The sequence below is a fragment of the Orbicella faveolata genome, unplaced genomic scaffold (genome assembly GCF_042242905.1).
Source record: "Orbicella faveolata isolate gen_17 unplaced genomic scaffold, um_ofav_v1 contig_48, whole genome shotgun sequence".
NCBI lineage: Eukaryota > Metazoa > Cnidaria > Anthozoa > Scleractinia > Merulinidae > Orbicella > Orbicella faveolata.
Window position 1 is genome coordinate 6,199,163 of NW_028301578.1, and position 23,027 is coordinate 6,222,189.

The window sequence follows — 23,027 nt, forward strand, 5'->3', positions numbered from 1 at the left end:
CATGTCAAAACAAGTCAGTCTGCCAAAAATTAGCTTGATCCTGAAAAAATGAAAATCGGCCCAAAAAGCAATATTCCCCTTTTTGCATGAAACCCTTCAATTATTACATATCTCTACATGTATATGCCCGGAAATTAATGAATATTAAATAATAATAATATACATTAACAAAACAGGGATGAGTTTTAGGAGGTAAACGTGTCACAGCAGTTACATACCTCTAGAACTGCAGATACCATTCCTTCACTGGTTGAACTGTTGACAACAGCAACGCAAGTTTGCATTGCTGCATGAAGGTCACAAGCTTGTAATGATGGCAATACAATGACTCTAAGAAATCTGGAAGATATTCAAACACACCAAATACATTTTAGTTTCCCCATTTTCACATTTCTTTCATAATACAGCATACATTAACAGTTGTTTCTCATACCACCAAATTGTGTCATTTCTAAAAATTTTCTTAAGGAACCCTTTAACTAAAGTTAAAAAAATACCCATGTACATGTAGCTGGTATTACAGTTACTATTAAAAATTGTATCTTTGGACTTTGCATTTGACCTCTCTCGCAAATTCAGTGTCAAGCTAAAAACTGAAAAGTTATCAAAACAGTCAAACAATTCAAACTGTTTTGTCAGGTTGCCTCAACAGGTCACTCGTACCCATGACCACTCCTGGGTGAGGAAAAGCACTGTGAAAAACTGTGTCTTGTCCAAAAACAAAACACAATGAGCAAGGCTGTCAGTTGATCCCAGGCCGCTTGATTTGGAGATTCTTAGGCCACCTCATTTCTCATGTGGTACACTGTACAACAAGGAAATATTTCTAGCCTAGTTGATGATTTTATTTAAATTATTCTCATCACCTCTTGAACAGCTTGGCTAAATTGTGTCGATATTTTCTTCTTGCAACATCAACATATAATCATGTGCATCACTTTTGAATGGATCACAGAGTTAATGAGAACTGACTAACCTCTGGTCCAACTACAACCACGTTGACGAGATGGTCCTCTTTATGCCACTCTAAACAATAGTAAGTAAAATTGACAAAAATTAGCCATTGTAATAATAATAATAATAATAATGATAATAATAATAATAATAAAACCGAAGAAACAATAATGAAACTAAAAATCTTCTACTGCCTTGAGGTTAAAAGAAAACAGATTGAACAGCCTTGTCTAAGGGGAGTGCGGATGCAAGAACTGGCTAAATAAAATGTAGTGTCTTAATGGACATGTTGCCCAATGCCAGACCACTGGCAATGAGGACAGCTTCAGTCAATTCTCTGGATACTTGTTCTGGCCTCAGTTCTTTTACAACACTACAGTGTCCACAAATATGTTTAATCAATCAACTGATAATGTTCCATTAATCTTAACTTTTTGTTCAAAAACACCCTTTAGAGCAGTAGATATATCTAGAAACCTTTGTGGCATTTCAGGTGTAAAGGCATGGGATCGCCTAATAAAAGGGTTCCCAAATCTCCACTGAAACAGTGGGTATTATATCTGGGGGTGGGTGTATGGAAATGTAAGCAAAAAATTGAAAATAATAAGAATTCAAAATAATATTAGGTCAAATTGTTAGATTTTAAAGTGTACACTAACATTGAGGGACCAACAAACTGCAATGCGGCCACATCTACCACAAGGTAGTGTAAAAATAATGATAATAATAATAATAATAATAATAATAATAATAATAATGATGATGATGATGATGATAATAATAATAATAATAATATAGAGGAGAGATTAGCATGGAGTGGTTAGTAGAGAAAGGGGGAAGCTAGTTAAAATTGATAAAGTGTCCAAATTAATTTTACTTACTAAATGACAGGCTAAACCGATCAGCTAAAATTTATTGACTAACCTTCAAGACACGTTGGTTATATCAGCTTCTGTATTATGTAAGCAGGTGACTAGTAAAATCTGATTTCTCTTGTAAATCTTACCTTTTTTCCTGGTAAGATTCGATCAAGTCTTGCAACAAGTGAGAACAACATCAGCCGAAACGATGCGAACGCAGAAATTGTTTTCTTCGGCAAGTTTGTTTTGCTTCTCGATTGCAAATAATCAATATTAATAACGTTATGTATAGTCAATGATCCTCACCAGATGCTTCGTTACCCCCTTTCGTGACTTCCGTGCGGCGATCAAAAAGATGACAAGCGCTAGGAAACGCCATCCTTTCCAAATGCAGCGTTTATAGCTGTTCAGCACGCTTTTCATTGTGTTCATTTGTGAAAAATATATTCCCTTGCGAACCTGTAGCAGAATAATTTGCTTTTTAACTCACGTGGTCCGCCTGCATGCAATTTTACTGAAACGTAGAAAAGTGGTTACGTGGGGAAGAGTTCAACTCCCACAGGACTGGTTTGGGACTGTTTGGGACGAAAGGTACCAACATGGCCGCCGTGACGTCATGTGAAAGCGTTGTGGCTACATAACAACAGAGAGCCTGGGAACTAGAGGGAAAGTCACGTGAGAAGTCATATATAAGTTTTGGCGCCGCATTTGATTGTGTTTTCCTTCGAGAATCGTCGAGGATCGGTTCAAAATGGCCGAGTACAACGCTTTGTTAGACGGTACCAAAGAACTCTTGGAAGGTCTCACTATTGCTAAAGAGATAAGTCATCACTCAGGTCAGTCAGTCTACACAAACCAATTAACAGCTTTCTTGCACTGAAAGCGCCCATCCGACCCGTGTACCGAACCCAAAATTTAACCTTAAAGGAGCGCAGTCACGGTGTAATCATCCACTAACTATGGTTTAATTGCGCATATCGAAAAGTCTAGCCTCAATTTTTCAAATTCGTTGTTTGTGATCCGTGTTAATCTTCTCCATCCTTAGCCATCCTTTTTCCTTTACGGTTTATCGTTTTCTCTTTGGTGTTTTTCTATTAAACTATTAGTTTCAGGTTTCCTACCATTTAAAGGTGATTTTGTATGTGGCCAAAATAACTCAAAATAGCGTGACTGTGCTCCTTTAAGTGTCCGTTCGTTTCAATACAAATCGAAGTCGATTCCACACAAATCTAAAGTATTCGATACAAACTGAAGGCGAATCAACACAACCGCCTCTTACCTCGTTTGAACTAGAGGGAAGCAGTTTTGCTACACAATAAACTAGTGGTTCCAATAGTTGCTTTTCACTGTCACGCAACCAAAAAATAAATCGAAAACTATTCAGTGGATAAAGTCAAGAAATTTTAATATTATAGGAGACAGGTAAAGAAGACACTTCTCCCAGTTTTGGGTCTCTGTGTTTTTCCAAACTTCAGCTATTCGTCGAAACGTTTTGCGCAAATTTACAGAGCCCAGTTATGGAGCCGCCATGTTGGTGGAGCTCTGTGCTCCACCAACAATTTTCGTGGCTCTTTAGTTTTGGATTTTGGAATTTGATGACGTCACGTGAAAACAATCTATTAGTGGTTCCGTAAATGGCAACGTCGTACCCAGGGTCTCTTATGTCCCCTCCCTTCCGGAGTGAGAGAGGGTTGAAGATGAGAGACCCTGAAAATCAGAATCACTGAACATATTAACGAAGGTGAAAACACTTTAGTTGGAATATTTCCTCAAGTTTACTTTTGCAACGAAATGACTTCAGTTTGTAGCAAATCGACTTTAGGCGTAAACCTTTAAACAGTCCCTTCTGTGGGGGGAGTATGGATATTTTCTGGAACTGCACATTTTCAATGTTGGGAGAGAGATTCAAAAGCGAGAAAGATAATTGCAGTATAAAGAGGATCATGTAAAAAAAAACATGCCTGCTCACAGGTTGGTTTGTTCACTACTTACTGATTGAAGGAAAAATACCTGGGCCCGAGGGGGAGGGGGGGGGGGGGGGTTGGGCACTGACTGCCACATGAAAAGATTGAGGATACTTGTCATCTCACTTAGGAGTGCAAATCATAGATTTTGGTCTCTGTCAGGTGCTCAGGGTGAAACACCACTATTTTTAGCTGTCCAGGTATTTTTTAGGGTAACATACTTGTAAAGTAACAACAGCAAAATGCCATCATGTCTGTTTTACAGTGACATCTTTAGCGAAGCCTGACAACCTTGAAGAGGAAAAGGTCAAGTACAACTGTTTGATTAAAGAAGGCAAAGAATTAGGAAGAAGAGGATGTCTTGAACAAGCCTTGGACTTATTTCAGAGAGCCTATGAGATATTTGAGTCTGAGAAGTTGCTGAGAAAAATTGAAAGAGTCAAGGTAAAGATAACATTTGCCATTCAGCTGTCTATGCTTTCTCATTGTGTGCACCTTGTATGTCCCATAAAAAGTTAAACTGTAGTTAACAGTCCTAATAAATAAAACATTGAGACGTCATGAGAAGGTACTACCCTCATTTGCTAATTTATAACCAGAAGTGCTAATTTATAACCAGAAGTCAAAACGTTAATTTTAACACTGTCAGGGAATTTCAAAAGCTAATCTTTGAAGCATTAAAAAGCTCTTTGTCCGCGCAAAGTGAGCCTTTGCAGGTTATTTTAAAATAAACTTTGTCCACAGTTCATACAGAGTTTAAAGGTAGGTAGGTTTTGCACTGTACTTCCTTGAAGACACTGCAGAACAGGTTTTGTAAAAACTACCAGTGAATGGTAACATTGCTCAGCTTCTCGATTTGCTAGTCTCGTTGTTTTCTGTGGGTCATAAACATGTTGACTATATGTGGAGTGATAAATAAAAAGTTGCTTTGAAAGTAAAAAGTCTATACAAACAACTTCTCTCTGAAAGCACAAGTGAATGATGAAAAAACAAGACATGTGAAGATATGTCTCTGTCAATAACATGCTGTATAAGGGAGATATCATGCAGTAACTTCAATTCAATTGATGGACTTATCACAAAATTTTTCTTATGGTTAATTATGCTTAAGGTGGTAAATTTTCAAGTCCCTTCATAATTTTTGCCAGGAAGCTATAGAAATGTACCAGTCGGAAGAGGGACAGGCAGAAGAGGGAAATGGAGATGAAGAAGAAGATGGTGATGGTGATGATGACGGAATGTCTTACTGTGATGTTGGTGAAGGCTTTTCTCTGCCATCAGAGATTTACAAGTGCTTATATCAATACCAACTGGAGGGCATCCTTTGGTTTTGGAGTTTGTTTAATAAAGGAATGGGAGGCATCCTCGCTGATGACATGGGGTGAGAACAATACTATAGTGTGCACAGTGATGTGCTTATTAAACATTGTATAGGTGTACCAAATTAATGCTCTGCCATCAGTGATACCTGTCTGGTCACAGTGTCACAGGTGTCAAAGATTCAACTGAGAATTAAAAAATATTATGACTGGTTGGCTCAGGGTTAACAATAAGCTTCCAGGTCTGCTATTTTGGTTTCGTTACAAAAACATTGTAATCAAAAATCTTTTACTGACAGATCTTTTGGCTCCACAATCAACTTATGGTCACCTGACTGTTAAAGAGAGAAGGAAAAATCAACTGAAAATGAATAAAAGATATTAACGAAGTTTTGAAATGTTGTGTTTGTAGGCTAGGGAAGACTATTCAAGTCATATCATTCCTTGCCGGTATGTTTGATGCAAAGTTGATCAAGAGGGTCTTAATTATAATGCCAGTGTCAGTGATGCCAAACTGGGAACATGAATTCAACAAATGGTAGGAGTCAAGTTTCGATGATCATACTCAGTCCCATTGACCAGTACTCCAACTGACCCAGGGTGTAATAGACTCATCAATCAGTCTATAACTTATCATGCATTCAAAGGTGTATTAAAATGCACCGCAAGCTGTTCATGTTGCCCTCTTTCGGCGTGCAATGTCAGGCTCTGATAACTTCAGAAAGCTGTTCAAGATATTTTATCTTTTAATTATCTATTTATTTATTCTAAATATGTCAAAATAGAAGCATTATTGTTTCAATGTAAATAAACTCATCACCAAAATGGCTTATAGCAGTGGGTTAACAATGTGTAGAAACATTAGACTGTGTTGTGTTCATTGTCAAGCAAGATACTCTCCAAGCTAAATGAGTACCACAGCCAGGTGCTGGACTGCTATTATTTTTAGTCGCTTCAAACGATAGAAACCACTTTATAATGAAATAATGCGTAAGAATTGTCATTTTTAGGGCTCCCGGTATTCGTGTAAAATCTTTTCATGGAACGAACAAAAAGGAACGCTTCAGAAACCTAGAAAAAATTCAAAGACGATGGGGTGTTTGTTTGACGACCTATGGTAGGTTTATTGTCAGTCATGTTTTCTTTTTATAAATGAGGGGCTTAGCTAGTACTGGGGTGCCCATGACCCCCTCTTTTGTAAGCCTTTTTTAAGCAAACAACCAACAACAGGTGGCAAGAATGGCATGATAATCTGGTGAGTGCCCTCACTTTGACACAGTGTGACCCCCCCCCCCCCCCCTTTGAAAAATCCTGGCTACACCCCTGTCTTGAATAGGTTTATGATGATCAGGTTAAAATAGGAACAACAAATATTGTCATGAATTCTGTCACATATCCAATGCAAGGGTTTCACCAGAGTTTGTCAATTGTATTGTTTCATTATCTTTTGACATGGCTATGAAAAGTTTAAGCATTTTGCATAGTTTCTTTGATTGTGAATGGCTACAGAACCCTATTTATACAATACCTGCAAGTTCTTGTACGTTGTCACCTATTTTGATAATGTTTGGTACTCAGTTATGTTAATATCAAGTTTAATTAGATTCCAGCAACCTCTACAGAGGTAAAATGTACAGCATGAGTCACTTCTGGAAATACTTGTTATTACAATTGAAGTTAGCTCAATTAGTTTTTGCCACAACTATGTCCACCAAAATCACCAAACTTATGAGCACTAAGCTGAAGCAAGCTGAAAATAAATCATTGTTGATATAGATACTCTTTCACAGCTCTTTATTGTGTTTACTTTAAAATTGTCGCAGAACACTTCTTCCAACTAGCAGTTCTCTTTGATGTTATATCTCATAGGTTTGATTTTAACAAGCCATGAAAAGTTGGCGGAAATAACATGGGTAAGTAACATATACAGTCATTCTAACATGGTTTATCTAAACTACATCAAAATAAAACAGATCTTATAAATTATTAATCTTTATTATTTTTGGCTTCTTGTGATGGAAAACTTTTGTTTGTAGCTCTATTGTCTGGATGTGTCAAACTCACTGGTTGTTTATAAAAAAGATCAGCATCAATGACATGTAGTAGAGTGGTTTTCAATTGAGTGTCGTAAAACCAAAACCTAACAAATTACTTACCAATTAGACTACTGAGCCAATCTCAAACCGTAGTAAAACCAAAACCAAAACCAAAACCAAAGTAATTGTCTAATTACTTTCGACACTCAATTGAAAACCGCTCTTAACATTCTGATTAGTCTATTTTCATCCAAGAGGCTTTGTTTGAGTATTCGCTTTGTCATTTATTAAATTTTTGCAAAACTTGCACTGTGAGTTTATATTTAAATATCCTGTATATCATTTGTTGAAATGAAAGGATCAGTCCTATATGTATTAAAACATTTGCACTGTGTGACGGATCTTTTAATCAAAATAGCCAGGATGAACTGTGCAATTTGTAAACACTTTTTTCCTGGATTGTTTTTTCATTGAAGGATTACATCATTTTGGACGAAGGTCACAAAATCAAAAACACAGCAACAAAGACCAGCAAAAACCTCCGAGCAATCCCTGCAAAATACCATTTTATTCTGACTGGAACACCAGTACAGAATAACCTAAGGGTAAGTCTTACTGTATCGCAATGGACAAAAATGTTGAACCACTCACTTCAAGGCCACACTTCTGCTTATTTCTTTTCATGTGTTTAAAAAGAGAAATTCACAGCCCCATTATGGAATAAAAAATTCTAGAAATATGCCCTTTTAAAAGCACTTTGACTGAATAACTTTAATATAAATAAACAAATCAGAAACTCTTCAATTGCTAGTACATGCCACTGTATTAGAATATGAGATATTTTGTTTAATGATAGATGACCTATTCTGACTAATTTTTGGCAGGAAATGTGGGCATTGTTTGACTTTGCTTGTGAAGGCAAGCTGTTAGGAACATCCCGCACGTTCAAGCAAGAGTATGAGAATCCGATTGTGAGGGTTAGTTCACAAAATTTCAAGAAAGTCATCCAGTCAATTTATTTCTCCTAGATCAAAAGATGTACTTAGAATATAGAGAGGAAAAACCAAGAAAAAGAATACATGTATAAGAGAAATGGATTCTTACAAGTAGTTTTAATTAGATGCACACACAATTTGCTGACTTGCTCCACAGTTTACCACAGGTCTTATTGTCTTTAGAAATAGAATTACATACTTGATACCTTCATGAAAATTTTACAGCACAGGCACGAAAAAGCAGGTAATGGCATATGACTGCATTTAACTATTTTGCAATGCTGTCAAATTATGTTTGGCACCTGCAGAGATCGGATGAGATCCATGAATGCTTCATTGTGTCAAGTGTTGCAAATTAAAGACTCGCTAGTCCTGTCACAGCATGAGATGCATCAGGGAATTGTTCATTAGGGATATTAACTACTTTTAATTACTTTTGTTTTCCCCTTGCCTGTAGTTTTAATCTGTCTTAAATGATCCTGATTCCAAAAAACTGTCCACAAAAATTCTGTTCTCGAGTCTCTTAAAATTTCTTCTATCTTCATAGAGAGGGAATGAAGATGCACATTGCCAAGCGGATAAAAACAGATGTAAACAAAAGATTAGTCTTCACTCTTGAACTTGGTAATTTCTCTTAATGTAATTCCATCTGTAATCTGAAGAACATTTGACATTTGTTCATCTTGTCCTTTCCATTTTCTGATTTCAGGCAAGAGAAAGGGATGCCAGTGCTTATGAAAAGCGCATTGGAAATGAGATGTCAGAAAGCTTACGCAAGCTAATTGAGCCACACTTTCTGCGTCGTACCAAAGCAATGGTACTAGAGAACAACGAAACAGAAACTGATGGAGTTGATGAATCAGTAGAATCAGAAAAAGAAAACAGACCAAATTATTCATCTAAGTATGACCCCTGTTGTCACACTTACTTATACCTAGTATTATTTATACCATAGCTCATTCATAGTACTCAGGCCTGGGTTGTTTGAAAGGAGTATGACACTATCCACTAGATAAATCACCATCCAGCGGATAGCGTGGTTTGTTTTGTTAACACTTATCCAGTGGATAATCACTTATCCGGTGGATAGCGTTATCCAGTCTTTGAAAAATTGGGACCTGCTCTGTGACTATCAAAAGCCAAATCCAAGCTCTGACCTCAACTCAAGAAAGACAATGTTTTATTATTTGCAGCAAGAAGTAAGCACCATTGTTTACTACAACTCACTGTACTTAATCCATGGTTAAATGTTTAAACAACCTGACACACCAGGAGATATTTTTAGGCCTGCTTTAAAGTAAATATACAACCTGAATCTACATGCAACATATTGGGGAAAAAAATATTGGACACATTAAAACATATTGGAAAAAAGAACTCTAAATACCCAGGAAAATCACCATTGAATTGACTGTATGTCATGTCATGTCTTTTACACTTTTAGCAAATCTCTAAATCAAGAGAGCAAAGCATTTTACCAATCATTTAGTTAACTTTACAGCCAGTCATCTTTCCCTTGAAATAACTGGACTATAAGAGCAATCCTAAAGAAGTCCATTATTATTTTATTACTGACAATGATTCATTGTGCGGGAAAGTAACAATCTTAATTAACCATCATTATGAGAAGTGGAAGCCTCGGCCTGCTACCTCCTGTTTCATCTTACGCTGAAAGTCCAGTTTTGTTTAAAGAAGGAACAGTGGACCAATTATTAATTTTTAATACTTTGCATCTTTTAGAATGCCTGAGGATTTACCAAGAAAAAATGACTTTGTCATTTGGCTGAAAATGTCTGACAGCCAAATAAAAATCTACAGTGACTTTCTGGGTCTTGAACGAGTGAAAGAGGTATGTTGTAATAATAATGATAATGATAATGATAGTGATAGTGATAGTGATAGTGATAGTGATAGTGATAGTGATAGTGACAGTGATAGTGATAGTGATAGTGATAGTGATAATGATAATGATAATAATTATTATAATAATATTATTTATTACAGGAGGCTCTCTCACCTACTGGTGATATACAGAGAGGTCCTTTCCTAAGTCTATCATTAGTCACAAAATTAGCGAGGGTTATGGGATTATATGTGAATGATTTTAGTAATGAAGGTCATTTAAAGTTTGCCATAATGTTAAAAATAGAAATCTACTCTCTGGATTTGCATGTATAGTTGTGATGACCATTATATCCTGTACATGAAAAACTACTTTTTCTTACATGTCAGCTCCAGGTGACCTTTATTAAAGTGAAAAATTTATGTTCAGAGAATAAAATTGGAATTGGTGTGTGTGTGTGAGTTTTATTCTTTATTTGCATCAGTTGATAGAATAGACCACTTTCAATATGTTAAAATTCAGCTTAATGGTAAGGCCTAGAGGACAGAAACAAAAGAAATGAATAAAAATGATCATTCAATTTCCTTTGTTTGTGTCCTCTAAGCCTCACTGCCAAGCTGAATTTTAATATATTGAAACTGGTCTATTGTCTGTCAGCTCTGAGCTGGCTATGATTGTAGGAGAGAGACATTCCCCTTACATAATGTTGCACTTAGCAACATTTTTATCAGGATCAGTACTTCTCTGCATGCATTTCAGGCCAATGGAGCAAATTATTGACCTTAACAATACAAATCACAGACCTGTTTAGCAAACAAATATGTCTCTATAGTCCATGTAAATGAGGACTATGATGCTAGTTAAACAGAAAAAGATTAGAGGTCAGTAAAAAGGAATTTAAATGTTCCGACCTTATTGCAGATGTTAATGAGCACTCGATCTCCATTGGCCGAACTGAATGTGTTAAAGAAGATCTGTGATCACCCTCGTCTTCTTTCTACTCTTGCCTGTGAGCAGCTTGGCCTGGACGAAGAAGCCAGGTTTGTTGCACAATTTTGCAATTCACAGTAAGCAATTTGAAAGTTGTGATCCTTGTCTAACTCAAACATACGATCTCGTTCCACAAGCTTTACTAAACGAGCAACTCTGGGAAGTTTCGTAAAGGCTCGATTTTGCTTGGTAGTAAAACATCAGCGACACGATTGAGCAATGTGTCAGCTAGGCTAAAGCTAGTCTTATATTTCAGAACCTTCCAGGGTCGCTTGTTTCCCGACTGCTGGCCAAGGAAAGCGATGACTGGATATGACTTTGCCAAGGTCAATTTGAACAGTAATTACTTCCAGTAGTTTGAATTGGGTATAGGTCGATTATATGTTTTCATTCATGACGATTAAGTTGTAATTTCTCAATAGTAATAATTCACATAATGAGAATTCTCATTTTCCAGGTTAGTTGAGATGGACACCGAAGAAGATAGTGCTAGATCATTTGCCACTCAACCAAAGGGGTTGGGTCCTTCAGACAAAGTGCTCACTCAGGAGTCAGGAAAAATGGTCTTCTTAGTGTCACTGTTAGAGAACCTTAAGTCTGAGGGCCATAGGTGCCTAGTGTTTAGTCAGTCCCGGAAAATGCTGGACATTATTCAGAGGGTCATCACACATGTGGTAGGATAATTGTTATTTTTGTTTATGTGTACTTCATTTTAGTGCATTCAGCGATACATTAGCAGTGGTGTCTCTGGGAGGGGGTCTGATTTTTAAGAAATAAGTAAATTGAGGTCGAGAGAGAGAGTGTTTCATGAAATTTCCAAACTCTCAGAAGGGAGTTAAAAAATATGATGTGCAAGAAGTAATTTTGGCAATTTTCAAGGTGATATGAAATGCGATAAAACACTGTCTTGGGTTCTTGCTTGATATATTTTCTCAGTTGTACATCAAAAAACACTGATGCCAACGATCAAGAATTGGAAACACCTCGATCTATATCTAGAATAAATGTTCAGTCAGAAGTTACTTTTAGACAATCGAAGACAAGCTAAGACAATGATGGTTTGACAACTCTAACATCAGGCACTTGAGAGGAGAAATGCATTAATGGTACAGGTACATTGTCACTGAGAGACTATTTGATAAAAAAACTACTATTAAAAGATAGTTAAGTTTAATATTGATAAATATTGAATTCTTTTCATGTTAGGGTCACAAGATTCTTCGTATTGATGGCACCGTTATAACCACAGCTGAGCGACAGCATATCATCAACACATTCCAGAACGACTCATCCTACACGTGTTTCCTTCTTACCACACAAGTAAGTTGTTAAAATTCTATGCCAACATGCTCTAAAACCAATTAGTTCCCTGACTCTTTGCAAGGGTGTTAGTTTTACATTTGTTTTCTTGTCGTTAGCTTTTTTGCCATAGCATTTGAAAGAGTTTTGTTTGTTCAATGATGTCTGTCACCCAATCAGGTCCAAAACCCAATCAATGCATTTCCTTTTTACACGCTTCGAAAACTAATCCTGATGATTTATGAATCTAATGTTAGTATTGTGTTGGCCACTCATTTGGCTCTTCGGGGAGAAGTTTAATTTGTTTCAAGCCTGGTGAATCTCAGTGCAAGAAGCTGAACAAAAAGGCAATTTTTGTACAATGTTTCTCACCATTTTAGTTGTGGCACTGTAAAGTTGCAAAAAAAAGAACGTAGTTCACACATTCGAAACTGAAAGTTCCTAGCAATGTTTTCACGGCAGCAAGTGTTGCATGAAGTTGAATCAAAGTCGAGAATAAACTTTTTCTCATTTTGCATTGGCTAAGAGGTTATGCGCTAAGCGACATTTTCACGTCCACCAGTCTAACCACACCTTGAAGTTGGCATTCTTATCCTTAGTGTAGAAATGGACTCCTAAGCATTCCGGTTTTCTTAATACTGCTTTTAAATGACCGAAATACACATATACAAACGCACAAACGGTTAGCATAGTATGGAAACATGAAATCAAGAAAAAATACAGAATGTGTCAGCCACAGCCGGAGCTACATGTAGGAGCAGTCCCTCTTTTCATAGTCCGTACGTAGAGCGTGACGCGAAAAAAAAGCCTGGGAGAAGAAATGGGTGAGAAGTGCTAACTTTGATCCTGGCCAAAACTCCTTGGGACACTTGTCAAAATGCGAACTTGTGACGCATTATTTTGAAGTGGGAGGTCATTATTCAATTTTCCACGTCCCCCCTCCCCCAAAGCAATGTTGGAATAGCGGGTGTACTTTGGATGAATCAACATTGTGTTGGGGGTGGGGCGGGGAAGATGGACGGAAAGACCATAAATTTTATGTGTTGGCAAAAGTGCAAAGTGCCCCAAGACTTTTGACTAGGATTGTTGATTTGTGATTTCTTTTCTAGGTCGGCGGTGTTGGCATTACGCTCACCAAAGCTGATCGTGTGGTAATCTGTAAGTTGATACTGACCCTGATAGAAAAATCTTACGATGTCAGTTTCTCGTAAGCTGCATACTTTAAATTTACAATCTGTCTTTGGTCTTGATTTGGTTCTGATTTTTCCACAGTTGATCCTAGTTGGAATCCCGCCTCTGATGCACAAGCTGTGGACAGGTCAGATGATGTTCCCGCAGTAACAATAACCCACCAAATTGTACACTTTTCAGCAAATTCCTAAAGTAGTGACCCTTTAAAAATGGTGACCTCAACTTAACTTGACGTTTTGGAAAGTAATAGCGGGGAATAACCGATACAAAGGCCAAAACATTGATCTGCTCTGATGAAGTTTTTCCCAAACAAGCTTTACCATTTGTGGGATTTTTCTATTTAGAAAACAAACGTCACAAAGGTTTTAAAGAACCGACGCTTGGCAAATTTCCGAGCGCGAGATTCAAAACCGTCGTTAATGACCAGTTGATGGCAAAATCAACCCTTCTCAGGGTGGGTGAAGGATATAGTAGCCTTCATCAACGACAGATTTACCGGGGGACGGACGGGGACATTGTGTTACAAGGAGATATGGGTTCAGTCTGATAGAAGATTAATTTATCTGGCAGTTGAAAATTTTCGAACAAAGCCTAATTAAAAGGTTCTTCCAAACTTTTAGGGAGTAATAGATGTTTCTTTAGAAAGATCGAAAGATCTCAAACGAAGTATCTCCACTTCGGATGCGAACTAAATTTTGGATTTACCCGAAAGCCCGAGCGAAATTTTCAACGGCTCAACAATAGGTCCATTTTCTTAAAAATTCAAACCATAGCAATAGCCAAAGTTTGATATGCTAAACTTGTCCTTTCTTTGGTATTGAGGTCACAGCTCAATAAACCGAAAGGCTCGACCCATAGCACTACAAAAGAACGTATGTTTGAACAGTTCATTTTAGCTCCCAGTTGTGTTTTTACATTTGACATTCGTAGAAGGGTTTAATGTTCCATCTAATTAATCTGGCGTACATTTTAGTTTTCCGAAAGGCCTCTTGAAGTAGCGATAGGAAAAGGCTGCATGCTTAATTCCAAAACTTGCCAAAGGCTTTCCGCAAAACATAGCAAAGACACTAACCAACGTGTTGTTTTGTAAACAGGGTGTATCGCATTGGACAAAAGAAGACTGTTGTTATTTATCGCCTCATAACTTGTGGGACGCTTGAAGAAAAAATCTACCGCAAGCAAATCTTTAAGGAAGCGTTGATGAAGCAGACTACAGGGACGTCCAAAAATCCTTTTAGGTAACGCGTCAATTATCTTGGAGTGAGGGTGTTATGGAAGTCGACGGGGGTGGGGAGGAACCTATTTTTCTTGAACCCTGAGAAGAAGGTTAAGAAGATGAAGAGCTAATAATAATTCAGGGGAAAGCCATCCTCGTCAAAACTACGAAAGGCAGCCCCCCAGCAGACATTAAAAATATTTTTTTACAGTAGCAATCTCTTATGCAAAAAAAAAAAAAAGAAACAAAACAGGTATTTGGGTACCTTGAAAAGCTAAGCCCAAATTTTGAAGTTCGTCGTTTGTAATCCGTGTTAATCCTCTCCATCCGAAACCATCCTTGTTCCTTTATGGTTTATTGCTATCTCTTTGGTGTTTTTCTATCTTAGTACACTACTATTTTCAGGTTTCCCTCAATTCAAAGGTAATTTTGCACATGGTCAAAATATCGTGACTGAGCTCCTTTAAAACAGAAAGATAGCGACGTTCAGCAAGATCGAGATCGACAACTTAAGCACCAGAAATTTATCATTAAAAGTTGAACGTATAGAGGGGACACTCATCGCATTTACAATTTTAATACCTTTAGTTCATATTCTGAGCAAATTCAGAGGCGAAAGAGAGAAGAAACTGTAAATTTTACTAGTTCCATGTAATCCCTTTAAATTTAATTGTAAACTCTTTTGACATGTATTTAAGAATACTTACTACAAATTGTGTCTTGAGCAATTAAGTGTTATGGAAATTTTCTCATGCATTCAAAATCAGAGAAGTACTCCGAAAAAAAAAGGTAATCGAGTTTCTCTGCCTCCTGTGAACACCAATTTCCTTTCTCGATTTGTTTTTGAGAGTATTTGGCTATTTTCTGCACTTATGTTGCTTTAATTATCTAAATTCCAGCTTGTGTATATTTCACCTCAGTATTGTTAAAAAATACGATGATGCACCACCTTTAAACCCAACTTCTAAAGCTGCAGAAGGTAAACGGATGATTTGTGATTATTTTGCAGATATTTCTCACGTCAAGAACTCCGTGATCTGTTCACACTGGATGATCCTTATACATCCAAAACTCAAATGCAGCTGGAGGAGATGCACTCATGTCACAGAAAAACAGACGGTGAACTTGATAGACACATCAAGTTTATGAAGACATTGAGTAAGTTGCTAAAATGTAGACGACTTTGTGGCAGTATTGTAAAAAGACATCTTGGGTAAAGAGTGCTTCAAGAAAATATCAACATCAAATAATATACTACACCGGATCGTTTAACACGTGCTTACCCTCCGATGGGTTGTCGCGTGTGCGTGTCCTTTTTAAGAGACTGTGTATATACGGTTATGGCATCTCACAGCATTTTCTGGCTTTTAAGACCTTTAACTCTAAACGAGACCGATCACACCTCACGAGAAATTCTACTCTTCATGATCATGACTGTGCTCAAAGGCAGCATTTGCAGATCAATAAGTGGATCTAGTTATCTCTGTGTTAATTAAACTGTAGCATGTCTTGCATATCTTTGCAACCATAGAACGTAGCCAGGTTTTGTCTGCTTACCCGTTTTATTGCAGACATATTTGGAATTAGCGACCACAATCTAATGTACAGCCAAGAAGCTGTGGAGGCACCCGAGGGTTCTGCGGCGACTGATCACGCTGCTATTGAAGCTAGAGTAAGTATTTAGCCTAATATTATGAGTGACATCTGCAGTTTCTCTTATTTAATTGCATATTTTATCATCATCAGTATATGTTTTCTTTCAAAGATTCTTTCCAGAGAGAGTCGATGTACTTGTTCCCCAATTTTCCTTTTAGGGCTAATACTCAGATGGAAATTCCTGCTGGTAATTTTCTGGTACTTGAAATTTTCTTTTAATTCTCTATTTACCAAATTGTCCTTCACCCTAAGCCATCATAATTCCAATTAACGAACACTTCGGCCTTCTATGCAACTGCTTGCGTATTCTTCTTGGATTACTGAAGGCTGTATATAACATTTGCAGACTGCAGACCACGTTTAGGCCTAAATAGCGCTCTGGTTAGCGTGAATAACGCTCCGGTCAGCCTGTTTACGGTTAGCTCTCGGTTTTGGAAATGGGTAAATGATATGGTAAATGGTAAATGTTCCTGATTGCGGAACTGATTCACGATGTTTGTGTTTGTTTGCTTCTTGTCAGGTTCTTCGAGCTCAGAATTTAGTAGCAGCTGAAGCGGCACAATCAGGACCAGGCCAACCCGGTGGGATATATCCCCCAGGGGGGATCCTCACAAGTCATGAAGGAATGGCGTTACCCAAGGGTTTACTTCATTCAATGCCTTTAAGCGAGAGCAACATGAATGCTCGGCAGAAAATTCAAGCAAAAATCGACAGCGAAAGGTTCATTAAGCCGACACCAAAGGATACAACCAGGTTCCAGCCTAAGCAGGTTGTTAAGGTGTGTTTCAAGCTGTACTTACCTTGCCTGTCACTTGCTGGTTTAAACTGTCTTGTGTACTATAGACCGGTTTTCATTTGAGTGTCAAAAAGCAACGGTTTTGCATCAACTGCGCTTCACAATTGGGTTAAAAAACTCGCGCCAATTTTCTATCCAATCAGAAGTAAAACTAAAACCAATCGTGATTTACTCGTTGCGCGTTTTCCTGCGCTTTACTTAAGCTAAATGCCATTCCTTCGAGTTTTGATTGGTCCACTGTATTGTCTTTGTGACTGGGTGGAATAATTGGTTTGGTTTTCGTTTTACGATACTCAGTTGAAAACCATGCTAAATATAACTTGTATTCCTCTTATTAGGATAAGGAAGCTATGCCATCAAATCTGTAATCGATGAACGCAATTGAGGAAGATCAAGACGAATAAAATGATTTTTCTGGAATGAAAAAATAAGAACCAAATATGGATTAAAATGTGCATAGATATCCCTTGAAAACTTGTACCTTGCAAGTTGTTGTTGTTTTTTTACACTAATCATGGTTCATTTATCTTAATTTTCTTTGGAAAGGCTCCATCACCAACTACACTAGTAGAGTTTATAGCGATTGATGAAGAACACGAAGGAGAGGAACTAGTGAAAGACTTTGCTTCTTTTCACATCAGAAACGAAAGTCCTTCACCTGAAATGTAAGCTCTGCAGATGCTTCTCATTCGTTTCGTTCATGAATTTTAAATAAAATGACTGTCTGGACGTTTGTTCGGGCCAGAATAACTTGAGCGTAATGAAGACCGTGTTAAAGGGGTCGCCGTGAGGCGGGGTTAAGTTTTGAAAATATAAGTAATCATCTGTGCATTGAGTTTTTCCACTGACATTAATTTAAGTTCAGGTCACTTACGCTGCATGTTTTGCTTTTGTTTAATTTTTATTATCTAATTGCAGTTTTTTTTAATCTTATGACAGCGACTTGAAGACGACAAACAGTGGAGGAGACGAGGTTGAAGCTGAGGTGTCTGTACGTCAGTGTCCCATGGGGGTACATGTCTCCGATCTCGTTCTGATACAAAAATGCGCATGCGTAACAAGCAAAGAGGAACATGAACAGTACGAGGCGTGTCTAAACAGCGCAAGGTAACAAACACGCTGAGTTCTGAATGATATCTTAATTATTTCTGCGTATGATTTTGATATAACCAACATAACATGTTTTCATTCTACAAATTGGCATAATGACCGTATATAGTCAGGGCGTCCTTAGTCTCAAATACCTGCAGTTTAATAAAAATGAAATCAAACTATCAAATAATATTATGGAAAAAATAAAACTGAAACGCGTACTTTAAAAAATTACACCATCCTGAAGCATTTTTTTCTATGGCGTTGATGGGCCACCATATTCATGGATAAATGAATCAGTTAAGATAAGATAAGATAAGATAACTTTATTTATACCGATTTTTCCATCAGTCAACAAAGTTACTGGACTATCTACCTATCTGCCTACTTACAATAAAAAAAAACTGCTTTTCATGGAGGCCGTGTCTAAAACTTTACTTAAAACTAAGATATTACTTTAAACTGTGGCGACTTAATTTAGATTTGAAATCGGTCAGTGAAGTTGCTTGTCTTAGGTCTACAGGTAAGTTGTTCCACAATTGAGCTCCGCTGTACGAAAACCTGGCTTAAGATAATCAGTTCGAGGTTGTGGAAGAACTAATTTGTTTTCGGTATTCCTTAAACGATAGGCATTTACGTTGTCAAGATATACGAATCTTGATCTCAGACAATCAGGTGTCATACCATTCAATTTTTTATACATTTGGACACACTTCCTTTCCAATCTTTGATAGTAGAGTCTTCGCCACCCTAGTGCCCAGAACAAATCATCCAAATTACTCCCATAGCTCGCCGACATTAGGGTGCGAGCTGCGCGATTTTGAAGCCTTTGCAGTTTTTCAGAAAGGCCCTTGTTACAGTTACCCCACACTACATTGCAATAATCAAAATGTGGTTGAACAAGCCTATTATAAACTTTAATTAAAACACTAAATGGAGTGAGATGCCGAATTCGTTTCATTGCACCAATGGCACAAGCTACCTTAGAGATATTTTCAATATGACACTCCCAGTTTGTATTTTGATCGACATAAACTCCAAGGAATTTAGCGGAGGTAACTTGTTCAACTGCGTTCTCGTTTATAGTAAGAGAGGAACTTTCCATAAATTGCGATAACTTCTGCCTTGATGGAATTGTCATATTTAGGGTAAGCATGTTAGCAGACAGCCATTCGCACACATTGCTCAGGTCGTGATTAAGGCGATTGTTTATTTGCTCAATATCAGTACTAGCAAGCGTCAGGCTGGTATCATCCGCGTACATTCTGCATGGGTTCCGAATGTCAGACAATGTAAATTAATCTTTCAAAATGACGTCGATTACCTCGTCCATGTTGGCTGATTATCACGCTGTCTTCCTCGCAGTTTTAAAGGATAACTGTTGGTAGTAGATATCACCATACTGATCGTCAGAGCTGTTGTGGTTTAACTTCTTTTTATTATAATTTTTGTGCAATGGTTGATTGCACGTTTCAAATAGGGTTTCTACGGAAGCTTCCAATTTGTAGCCTGCGTCGCAGGCTGTCTAAACCGGGGATTTTGCTGCAACACAGGCCACTGAGTTGTCGATTCCGAGTTGTGCCTTCCGATTCTGGTTTCCACTGCTCATTACAACGAATCAGTAATGTAAGACAAACGTGAAAATGGCCGTGTGAAAACCAGGAGAAGGCACGAGGAAGGAAGAGGAAGAGGAAGAGCTTGTGGGATCAGGCTGATGTGGTATTCTTTTTTAATTTGCAGGCAGCAAGAACTTGATGGCGAGATAGAAGACGCTCTAATGGGGTACATGGACGCGTTAGAACTGATGGATAGCGAACTTGAGCTCCATTTGAAGATTCTTAAGCTAGGGAAGAAAATGAATTTGCATCCATAGTTGATCTTTGCGGACGAGAGTACAGGAAAATCACCAAAGATAGTTCATGAGTGTAATTACAGAAGTGAATTTATACCAAGTCTTCTGATATCTTCACCTTATATGTTTCAAGCAGCTTAAAAGTGCCTTAGGGTTCAGTGAATCTTTAAAATCTTGAAAGATGTGCTTTAGTAAATTCTGGATTGTAAGTCAAATGATAATCGCACAACTAAGTTTTGGACTTTAAAGTTCAACCCAACTTAAAAGAGATCAGGTACCTTTAATAGTAACAGATTTTACAAGCTGAAAGACGACAAGGAGTCGGGTTTAAGGTCAAAGGCGCGCTAAAAAACTGGGTTCAGTTGAAATTTCGCAGTAAAACGTTAATTTGGTACGAATTCGTTGGCATTGTGCAAAAACAAATACAGAGTTTGAGGAAAATGTATAGAGTTTTGTCAGACGCATTTTCAAAGCAGGTTGTTTTACTTGATAAAGATCGCGAAATGCTTACAATTATAGGAAAAGGAAAGAATTCCTATTAAGGTTATTGTAAACTAAGAAATGTTGAAATCCTATCGAGCCACATAAAAAAATTAAACCTGCGAACAGGCTCCCGGTGAGCCCGAACGAAGCGAGGGAGCTCCCCTGTCCCGCCCCGATTGCTTCGCTCATTCTTCTATTTCGCGCTCGCCGAATTTTTTTTTCCGTCTTCACCGGGAGCCTGTTCGCGGGCTAAAAATAATTTAAAACAGCACAATGTCCGCGAATCAGGCCAGGCAGAATCGAAAGATCGCTAGGTGCCGCGCAGATGATTTTATGTGTTTATATGTTTGCCGACGGAAAAAAGCGAAGGAACAAAAGTAAATTTTTAAAGCAATCACACTGTTCAACTCCGATCTGAGCGTTGGAAGAATTGCTTTCACAATGGATGGGGGTTGAATTAGTGATTTTTTTCACCCTGGAAATATAGTTAAATCGCGAGGAGTGGATTCCTGCAACGAAGTGTTATTACTACATGAGCTACTTACTAGCAACTTGAATAAATACGTTGAGACACTTGTACTTGTGATCTCTCCTGATTTCTATCACTTGCGCGGCTTTGGAAGAGTGCAACAGTACTTGAATGATATGGCGGCGTGCCCGCCAGTTTGCCAAAGTTGAACTCAGAGGACTAAAGTAAATTTGTTATTCTCTTTTTTTTCAAAAGGTCCTTGACTAACATCAAACAACCATCATGTAGATAGAATACTTACCGAGCTTTCTTTGGAACAGCAGAATCCTGAGCAGAACGTAAAAACATAGGAAAAGTAACTACCACTCCAACCAGCCTATCTGATTCGGCCAATATGTTGACTGTCGTACGGATTGTGTTAAAGTAAACCAATCAACACTTAAAATATTGCCGATATGTTTAATTTTGACTCCAAAATGACAGCACAAAGCACAAAGACAACACTTAACTTCATTATTACAGTACACCTTTGTTTGCCAACAAATTTTCATTTATTAGTCACCTTGTGCGGCTAACAAAAGATTTATTAATTTACACTCGCCACATGGCCTATGTGGTCGCCATCAAACACGGTCCGGCCAATGAATTCCAGAATGCACTGTAAAAAATTCAATTTTTTCCCAGCCAGGAAACTACGTTTCAGAACTTTTACCCAGCAAGTTTCGTGTGGAGGAAAATTCCCAGTAAGGGTATCACTGTCTTAGTTAAATTCCCAGCCAGCTGAATTTAAGACCGAGGAGTGGATAATTTGAGGAGCGGCTCCGTTGATTACTCCTGACATTGAAATACAGCTGAACTCTACTTTCTCACGGGAAACGGAAGATAGCAAGTGGCTGAAAAAGTATATTCAAGGGAAAATGATTTGAATTCGACATAGCTGGAATTCTGTCTAGATAACCCGGCGTGTTCAAGATAGCGCGGCTATACTGCTCTCACAAACAACGTCCTCTATTGTAGACGCCAGCCACCTCTTGCCAAAAACGCGGCGGCGCTTATTCAAAGAGTGTCATTCCAAGTGAAAATATAAACCGATGGAGGCTGCATAAATCTATTTTGATTAAAACAATGACATTTTCAACAAAATTTGTTTTGTTTTGTTTTGTTTTGTTTTGCACCAGAAATGTCTTTACCAAGTTGCTGCAAAAGCAGCTCATTCCCTGACAAAGGCGCGAGCCTTCGAATCTACAGTGCATGCCAAAAGGTCGAAAAATATAACAAGCGCCGTAGTACTTTCTAGAGTAGTTAAAGTGACTAATTATGCCAAATTGAATAGTTTTGAATTAAAAGTGTTTTTGCGGGAGGGAACTGAGGCCAAATAGGATAGGATTCCGGAGCGAGTGGTTTGGGTTCCTACCCGGATGGTCAGGTTTTTTTACTGTGCTCTAAATTAAGATGTGAAAGCACGGTGGCCTCATGGTTAGTGCGCTCGTCCCCGGATCGAGCGGTCCGGGCTCGAGCCCTGGCCGGGGACATTGTGTTGTGTTCTTAATCAACACACGTTATTCTCACAGTGCCTTTCTCTACCCAGCTGCGCACGTATAAATGGTACCGGTGAATTTCTCTACTGGGTTTTAGCCCTGAGATGGACTAGCATCTCATTCAGGGAGAGGTAGAAATACTCCTAGTCGCTTATGGCTACTTATGGAAACCGGGAAAAACTCCAGCTGTATGGACCTCTTAGATTAACTCTACTGGAGGCAAGGTTTTTTCCCTTAGTGGACATCAGACGACATTCAGTGTAAATTTCACGAAAGATTTTATTACATTACTTTATTTAACAGATCCAGTACATGTGACTCTTTTTCATAAATGCAGTTTGGATACGTGACCACGTTTGCCTTGGTAGTTTTGATTTGAAGTAAATAAGTTTTCAGCATTTAATGGTCCAATTTTGTTACCTGGTTCACAGTCCAATTTAGGTGAGATTGATCCCTGGACAATTATTTCTTATA

At 38.0% G+C, this 23,027-nt stretch overlaps 1 protein-coding gene across 1 annotated transcript; it reads left to right on the forward strand.

The window, feature by feature from the left end:
* Nucleotides 1–1,945: 1,945 nt before the first annotated feature.
* Nucleotides 1,946–21,125, forward strand: LOC110056657 (DNA excision repair protein ERCC-6-like). The gene is made up of 22 exons (XM_089281027.1): nucleotides 1,946–2,650; nucleotides 4,044–4,222; nucleotides 4,927–5,159; nucleotides 5,510–5,635; nucleotides 6,108–6,214; nucleotides 6,967–7,010; nucleotides 7,610–7,738; nucleotides 8,018–8,110; nucleotides 8,838–9,031; nucleotides 9,869–9,977; nucleotides 10,893–11,011; nucleotides 11,419–11,635; nucleotides 12,168–12,281; nucleotides 13,370–13,418; nucleotides 13,533–13,578; nucleotides 14,546–14,689; nucleotides 15,677–15,825; nucleotides 16,239–16,339; nucleotides 16,844–17,101; nucleotides 17,666–17,784; nucleotides 18,059–18,226; nucleotides 19,952–21,125. The coding sequence occupies exons 1-22, from the start codon at nucleotides 2,566–2,568 to the stop codon at nucleotides 20,082–20,084; spliced, it is 2,916 nt and encodes a 971-aa protein (XP_089137153.1). The 5' UTR covers nucleotides 1,946–2,565; the 3' UTR covers nucleotides 20,085–21,125.
* Nucleotides 21,126–23,027: the final 1,902 nt, after the last annotated feature.